Below are 7,010 nucleotides of genomic sequence, written 5' to 3' on the forward strand. Positions count from 1 at the left end.
GCTTACAAGTGACCTGTCAAGTTCTACTTTCCATTCCAGACCCAGACTGACAGCATTTTTTTGAAATATGTTCAACAGTTGCCCCTCTCCATCACGGCTGGAGCACACAGAGTTTTGTTTTATGGCATCACAACATCATTTGTATAACAGGATAAAAGAGGAGGAGGAGGAGGAGGAGAGAGAAGAAAGACAAAAAGGGCGAGAAATGAGACGTGCCAATTTGCTCCTTTTTGACATCCTGTGAACTGAAATCACATTATTTCATTGTCACCATTATAGCGAGTTTAGGTTTGCCATACTTTTTCAGAGCTGACATCATTCTGTGACCCATAAAACAGAAAAGAAGGCAACAACTGAACTCGGTCAATACCCAACTGCATGGGACGTTGTCTGGTCAGGGGTTGTTTGCATCACGGCATTGTAGTTTACAGTTCCCTGCTGTGAAGACATGATGCATACACCAGAGAGTACAAGAGATGTACAATGGGTTTAATGGTCAATAAAGGGTGTACACATGCAACATATGATGATTGAGAAAATTTACCCATGCACTTGTGAGAAACTGCTTTGGCCTTGCCCCATGGAAGATGAACAACAAACATGCGACAGTCACACACTGAGTGATTCCCACCACAGATGCAGAGTTTGAATGTGACATTAGGAGTTTGGCTTCTGGTGGCCATGTTGTCCTCCAACCCTACCAAACCACATACCCCATGGCTGCAACCCCACCCCACTCCCCCATTTCCCCTAGGCATAGGAATTTTCCAGGTCATACCAGAGGAAAGGGGGTGGGGGGGGGGGGGGTGGACAGAGAGGTGGAGGGCAGTCACTGCAACACAGGACATGCTTGTATTTAGAACAAGATGGATTGTCAATGTTAACATATTTTGACCTGTTTTCCTCCCCTACCAGCACCAAGGCAGGGGGTCGGAGCTAGATGAAGGACCCAGAGAAATTCTGATTATGATAGACAGGCTTCAAATTAGACATGTAAAGGAAGAAGAAGAAAAAAAAAATAGAATGGAAGGGGGGTTGCTGATTGTTCTAAATGTAGCAATGTTCAGTACAAGACAGGTGAATTTCACATATGCCAGACATGCTTAATGCATAATTGGCTCATTTTCAGAACCTCAAGAGTAGTTGTGAAAACCATCAGACATGCCTTGATACTCAAGCATCCCTCGGAAGAACAGTATGCATGTCAGAATGTAACAATGCCATCAAGACAGGCATAATTGTTGCTTTTAGGACAAGGTACTTTGCTCTGTGCCAGTGGACAACTGCTAGCCACCTGTTCTTTCTCTGCCGAGTGTTCCCAAAACAGTTTTGACCACTTACTTTTTTTCTTTTCTTTTTTTTTTTGAGATGGCGTTCCATGTTCGGTATTACAGAAGCCCCACTAGGTGTAGTCTGGGATACTGGCTCAGCAGGGCCCGCTCCGTTGATTCAAAACACGTGTTGGCTCCTCTTTGCCATCCACAGTGGTCGCATGGCCAGTAATGAGGGAGGTTGAGAAGAAATTATTAAACCAGAGGAGGGGAGGAGCTGCCGTGGAAAAGCATGAAAATGTGGTAGTATGGAGACTCTTTATTATGTAAAGTTTTTTTGTTCATGTGGTCTTTGGCCGCCTGTGATTGACAGTTTCTCGGCCGAGTGCCAAGCGGATAGGCTCTCAGCTTGTATCTGACGTGTAGCGTGCATTTTATGTGTTGTGCGATTGACCTTTTTGGGCAGGACTCATGATTGCCAACTCTTTTGAATGTGATCTGAAGGCGAACCTCAATGCAAGCAAAACCACCACTGTGACTGTGTGATTTGAGCAGTCTCCCAGCTCTCTTGTCAAAGGCAAAGTCAGTGTCGTTGACCTTGATGCATGCAAACTGGCATAGAAACAAACCCCAAAATCAAATGAACACTCAAAAAAAAAAAAAAAGTTGCAGAATAGGAAAGGAAAAAGGAGTTCCGACTCCAATTATGGCCTCCAATCTGCAGAGCAATTCATTCCTGACTTGATACGTTTCCGCTTTTGACCTGCTACCTGGCTTGACATAGGTTGTTCCTCTTCATTGTAGCCTCCTGAACTTGGCCATTTCCTGCTGCTTCACACAGTAATGGGCTGGCTGGTCATTGCCCTTGTTCTCTTGTGATGGGCCTTCTTCTTACACTTCGAAACTAATGGAAAAGAAAAGGAAAGAGAATGTTAGAACAATGCATCCATAATGCTTGATATCTCTGACTTTTTTTCCTCCTTATTGTTTGAAGGACAGAAATGTGTTAGTTTTTACCTCCAACCTATTTTTAGCAGCCACACAGTGGTATTTCATGAATTGATTGCCAGGCAGTACCTGAAGCACACACTTTGTTCAAATTAAGATTTCATATATATTTTATTATGTTGACAAAAGGATTACTTGTAACAGTATTTATACTGTATTTCAAATTTGTACCACATCGTTGCACGTACATGTATTATTGCTGTGATTTGGACCACTGGAATGTGATTAATTGTCTCAGCTGACAAAAAGTTGCATGATGAGGATATTTCATTGAAAACTAAGATTTTATGGGCACATTGTACTCTGTAAATTAAAAAATTTGTAGGCATCTGGGCTGCCTGTTTGTATGTGAAAATGAAGACTTGGTGTACTAATGACGTGGCCACCCACTCTTTGTTCTTTGTTTCTGCAGGTGTGGATGCAAACGATGGTGGCCGGAGACACTGGTGTCATGTGGCCTATTGGGAGGAGAGGACTCGTGTTGGTCCCATGTACTCTGTATTCACTGACTCTGTAAATATTTTCTATGACCTACCTCATGGGGACGGACTGTGCCTGCGGCTACTTGGCAGAGAGGGCCGGCCCGAACCCCCCACCCAGCCCAAGATCGGCTACGGGCTCACGATGAGCCGCGAGGACGACGGGGTCTGGATCTACAACCGGAGTGACTATGCCTTATTCGTGAACTCGCCCGCTCTGGACCTGCCGCACTCCCGCACCTACACGGTGCACAAGCTCGCGCCGGGCTTCTCCATCATGATCTACGACCACGCCAAGTCCAAGATGTTAGAGCTGTTGCAGCGGAAGTCGGAGCCGCCCGACGGTCCTGTGAACTTGAACTCAATACGAATCAGCTTCATCAAAGGGTGGGGTCCGCACTACTCGCGCCCATTCATTACATCATGTCCCTGCTGGATTGAACTCATCATGACAGCACCATCGCCACGGTGATGACGATGACGACGCAGTATATTACTTTTAGATCTAATATAATATTTTATATTATATATATTATATATTATAATACCTGTACATATGGACTCGTTTTTACGATTGTAATTTATGGTGCCATGCATTAGTTCATTCAATTTATTGTATACTCTCTCCAACACCTTCCCCTCCATTTCTTTTCTTTCAAGTTCGATAATGAGTATCTGCTTTTCACTCTCCCCATGTTTTGTTTCTTTTTTTCCCCCCAGATACACTTTCTTTCATTCAGCATATACCTCTGTTTGATTCGAGACATGTTCCCATTCTGAATACATGTTTGTAACACGTTTCAGTGTTGTCCATGTACAGACAAAGTTACTGTTTTATACCTGAAAAAAAACTATGACAAATGACAAAAGAGATTAAAAAAAAGATATGGTATTGAATTAATAAACTCATTAATACGCACCATGAATGAAATCCATTTTGTACGAAGTGTTTTCCTTTTGTATAGCTGATTGTCAATGATCACTGACTGAGAGTTGATGTGTATGATGTTGGAGCAGGGAGGTGGAAACTTCCACCTCCCTGGAAACTTCCACTCCCTGGTTGGAGTATGGATGTTGAAAGATATTAAAGGTCCAGTGTACCTTTGGGAGCAGTGATTTAAAAAATTTTCAAGATATCACATTTGATGTATATGTGTAGGTATGTTGTATCACAAAACATCCTACCATATAAAATTTTCGCAATAAAGCCTAAAATATAAGGAGATATCAGTATTTTTCTCTATAAACCATAACTGTAGACGGTTTAGTCTGGAAACATTTTTATTATAACTCTTGTTCACATTTTGTGTATTTAACAATACTTAACATTGATTATACGGATTCAAATTTTTACAATGGTTGTTTCTGTGCCTAACTCACATTTCAGAACTATTTCAAAGCACTAATGCTGGGTTTTTGTTACATCTGCAAGTGGTAAATTATGCCTTTAAACTCCTGGTCTATTCTTTACATCTGTAACTTAAGCCTTGTGATAAAACCATTTCAATTCACACATCACACACATCAAATTTCCACATCAAACTTCTTAATGGGAAATTTGCATAATTTATGATATACGCTCATGTAAAATCATAACTTAAACACCTGGAAGGTTGTGGAAGAAATGTAATATTTGTATTTATTTTCTAGAGCTCATTTTTTATTCAGAGGCATTGTTTACTTAGCAAGTACAAGTGTATCTGTAAAGAACATAAAATAATCGCAAATGTCTATTGAGTAAGGTGTAGTACGAAACTCAAATAGCATTAAAGAGATGTTACAGTGTTGGTTGAGATGGGGATTCAGATTTTAATGTTTTGCGAGATGAGTAGAAACCACTTTCGTGTATATGAAATATGAAACGACATACAATTCGAAGAGGAATTTAATCATTTTGAAATGACTGAGATGTATATTAAAAAAAACAAAGTATAACAGAGTGGTTCTAATAAAAGTTGGGTCCAGCCTTTCAGTAGGACCTCTTTGTTTTTGGATATCTCAGCCGTTTCAAAATCAATTTCCATCAAATATACTTGGAATTGTATGCTCTTTAATATTTTATAAGATGTTTCCCATTATCTCACAAAAAGTTGGAAACCTGAAATCTCATCTCAACCAAAACTATACCATCCCTGTAACATAGGTTTGGAAAGGGATTCTGAGGGTGAGAAATAGGCAACAGTCTTTGCTGTTGCTTAAAAATAGGTATAAAGGCATTGATAATAGCTATGATAGTGATACCATCCGAGAATTTGCCGTCCATATTGCTTAATTCTCGGTTTTAATACATAATACAGTGTGTACATTGTATTAAGTTAACATGCATAGGGCTGAAGAGAGATGTAGTGTGCGTGTATGTATGTCCGTGTGTGTGTGTGTTTGTGAATATAACTGTCCGGATGGTTACTTCACTCCGATGCACTTTTGATGATGCACTTTGTGGTATCCAATGACAGAAGTTGTGCTGGGTGGAGTAAGTTGCTGGTGTGTTTTACAAGAATAGTAACCAGTCATCTCAAAAGTTCATGCCTACTTGAAACAATGTGGAAGCTAAACCAGCTCCTCCTGTGGCTTTTAAGATACTAGTACATGTATTCATTGAATACTAAAAAAAATCTTGCATGATAGAGTATGGCATCTTTTTTAGACTGCCTTCAGGTTGACTAATCGGCCGATTCCAAAAAGTTTTGCATTGATGATGTTCAAAACTGCAGTTTCTAGTCAACTTCATGGGAGCACGAGGAGAGGATGAGAAGACTGGTTGTGATGCGTTCTCACAAATATTATAAGCTTGCCTTTTCTTTGTCATACAAGAGATGACATCATAAAACATGCACAAGCAACGTTCCAATGTAAAACTAAAAGCTACCCAAGGACAAACTTTACACAGTTAAAAGGGCCTACATGTGTCCTGTTTTCTGGTGTGTGTGTGTGTGTGTGTGTGTGTGTGTGTTTGCCCAAATAGAAAATAATCATGATACATATTCCATGAAGGTAAATTTACATGCTCACCTATTTAATCAGTATAGTCTACTTTTGGTAATTTCTCCTGAAATTCACTCTTGTCTATGAAACTCTGGTAACTTTCAGTAAACAACGCCAATGGACAAGATTACATGAAACAGCTGAATATCTTTCTTTTGTGTGTCCCTAGCCTTGTCATTGGTTTCACTCTTTTCTTTGTTTAATTAAAAAAAGAAATATTCTGATCTAAAGTGTATCTGTCATATAGGCCTATCTATCTCCATCCATCCCTCTGTCCATCTATAGGGGTATATTATCTGTCTATCTATCTATCTATCTATCTATCTATCTATCTATCTATCTATCTATCTATCTATCTATCTATCTATCTATCTATCTATCTATCTCTGTCTGTCTGTATTTATTATCAATTTATCTGTCTGTCTGTTTGTCTGTCTCCATTTATCTGTATGATGAAAGCTGGGTATCTGCCTGTCCCTGTGTCAGTCTGTACCTGCCCTTCTTGCCTCGCCCCTTCGGGGGCTGGTCAGCTGGCCAGAGAGTGGGCACGTCTATCCCCTCTCTCTCAGTGTCTGACACCAACCCAGTAACTTCATAATCCGCATGTCGAGTATGTCTTGTTTTTCCTTTTCTTTTTCATTCCCTTTCTTTTTCCCCTTTCTTTTTGTTCTTGGCGTTCGGGAGAGACGGGAGCTCACTTGCGTGGAACGGGAATGCATTCATGACCAGTGGCTCGTGTAGACAACAAGAGGCGACTGACTAGCCCTCCCTCTCTCTCGCCGTACAGTAATGGTTTCTTTGAATACTTTTTAGCTGTTTGGGTGACCAACTCGGGCCTGGCGACTTCTTTTCAGGCGGACGACTTTAATGATAATGAGGGGAAAAAAAAAAACTGAGGGAGGAAGTAGGAAAGAGGGAGGGAGAGAGTTGAGGAGAGAGACTTGGAACTCGGGCGGCGGTTCCCCTAGATCGCTCCCATTCATACAGCCCAGCCTCCCTGGTGCCAAGCCGACTCGCGACCTGCCGAGCGGACCCAGTCGCCCCGACCGACGGAAAAAGAGAGAGAGAGAGAAAAAAAGCCTTTCTTTTTAGCGATGTTACTCCCTCGTGTCACCAATCTGGGTTTGGTTTTTCTTTGTTTGTCCACCCCCCCCCCCCCCCCCCTTTCCCCTCACCCTCGCGCTATTTATGCCTCCCGTTTCCATTCTGTTTCCTCGGAATTTCATGAGTCTGGTGTGTCCTGATACGGAACTGGCCCAATCATTAT

General features: G+C 41.4%; 1 protein-coding gene across 1 annotated transcript; it reads left to right on the forward strand.

Annotated features, from left to right (window-relative positions):
- The first annotated feature begins 2,768 nt into the window (after nucleotides 1-2,768).
- On the forward strand, nucleotides 2,769-3,863 carry LOC139710967 (mothers against decapentaplegic homolog 6-like). Its single transcript, XM_071622886.1, has one exon. It carries the CDS (start codon nucleotides 2,769-2,771, stop codon nucleotides 3,228-3,230), a length of 462 nt encoding a protein of 153 aa, XP_071478987.1. The 3' UTR covers nucleotides 3,231-3,863.
- Nucleotides 3,864-7,010: the final 3,147 nt, after the last annotated feature.

The sequence above is a fragment of the Diadema antillarum genome, unplaced genomic scaffold (assembly GCF_040938485.1).
Source record: "Diadema antillarum isolate AM-2024a unplaced genomic scaffold, OU_Dant_1.0 seq00001595_RagTag, whole genome shotgun sequence".
Taxonomy (NCBI): Eukaryota; Metazoa; Echinodermata; class Echinoidea; order Diadematoida; family Diadematidae; genus Diadema; species Diadema antillarum.

Coding starts and splice junctions, on each gene's coding strand:
- LOC139710967 (XM_071622886.1), top strand. CDS start 2,769: ATGTACTCTGTATTCACTGACTCTGTAAATATTTTCTATGACCTACCT.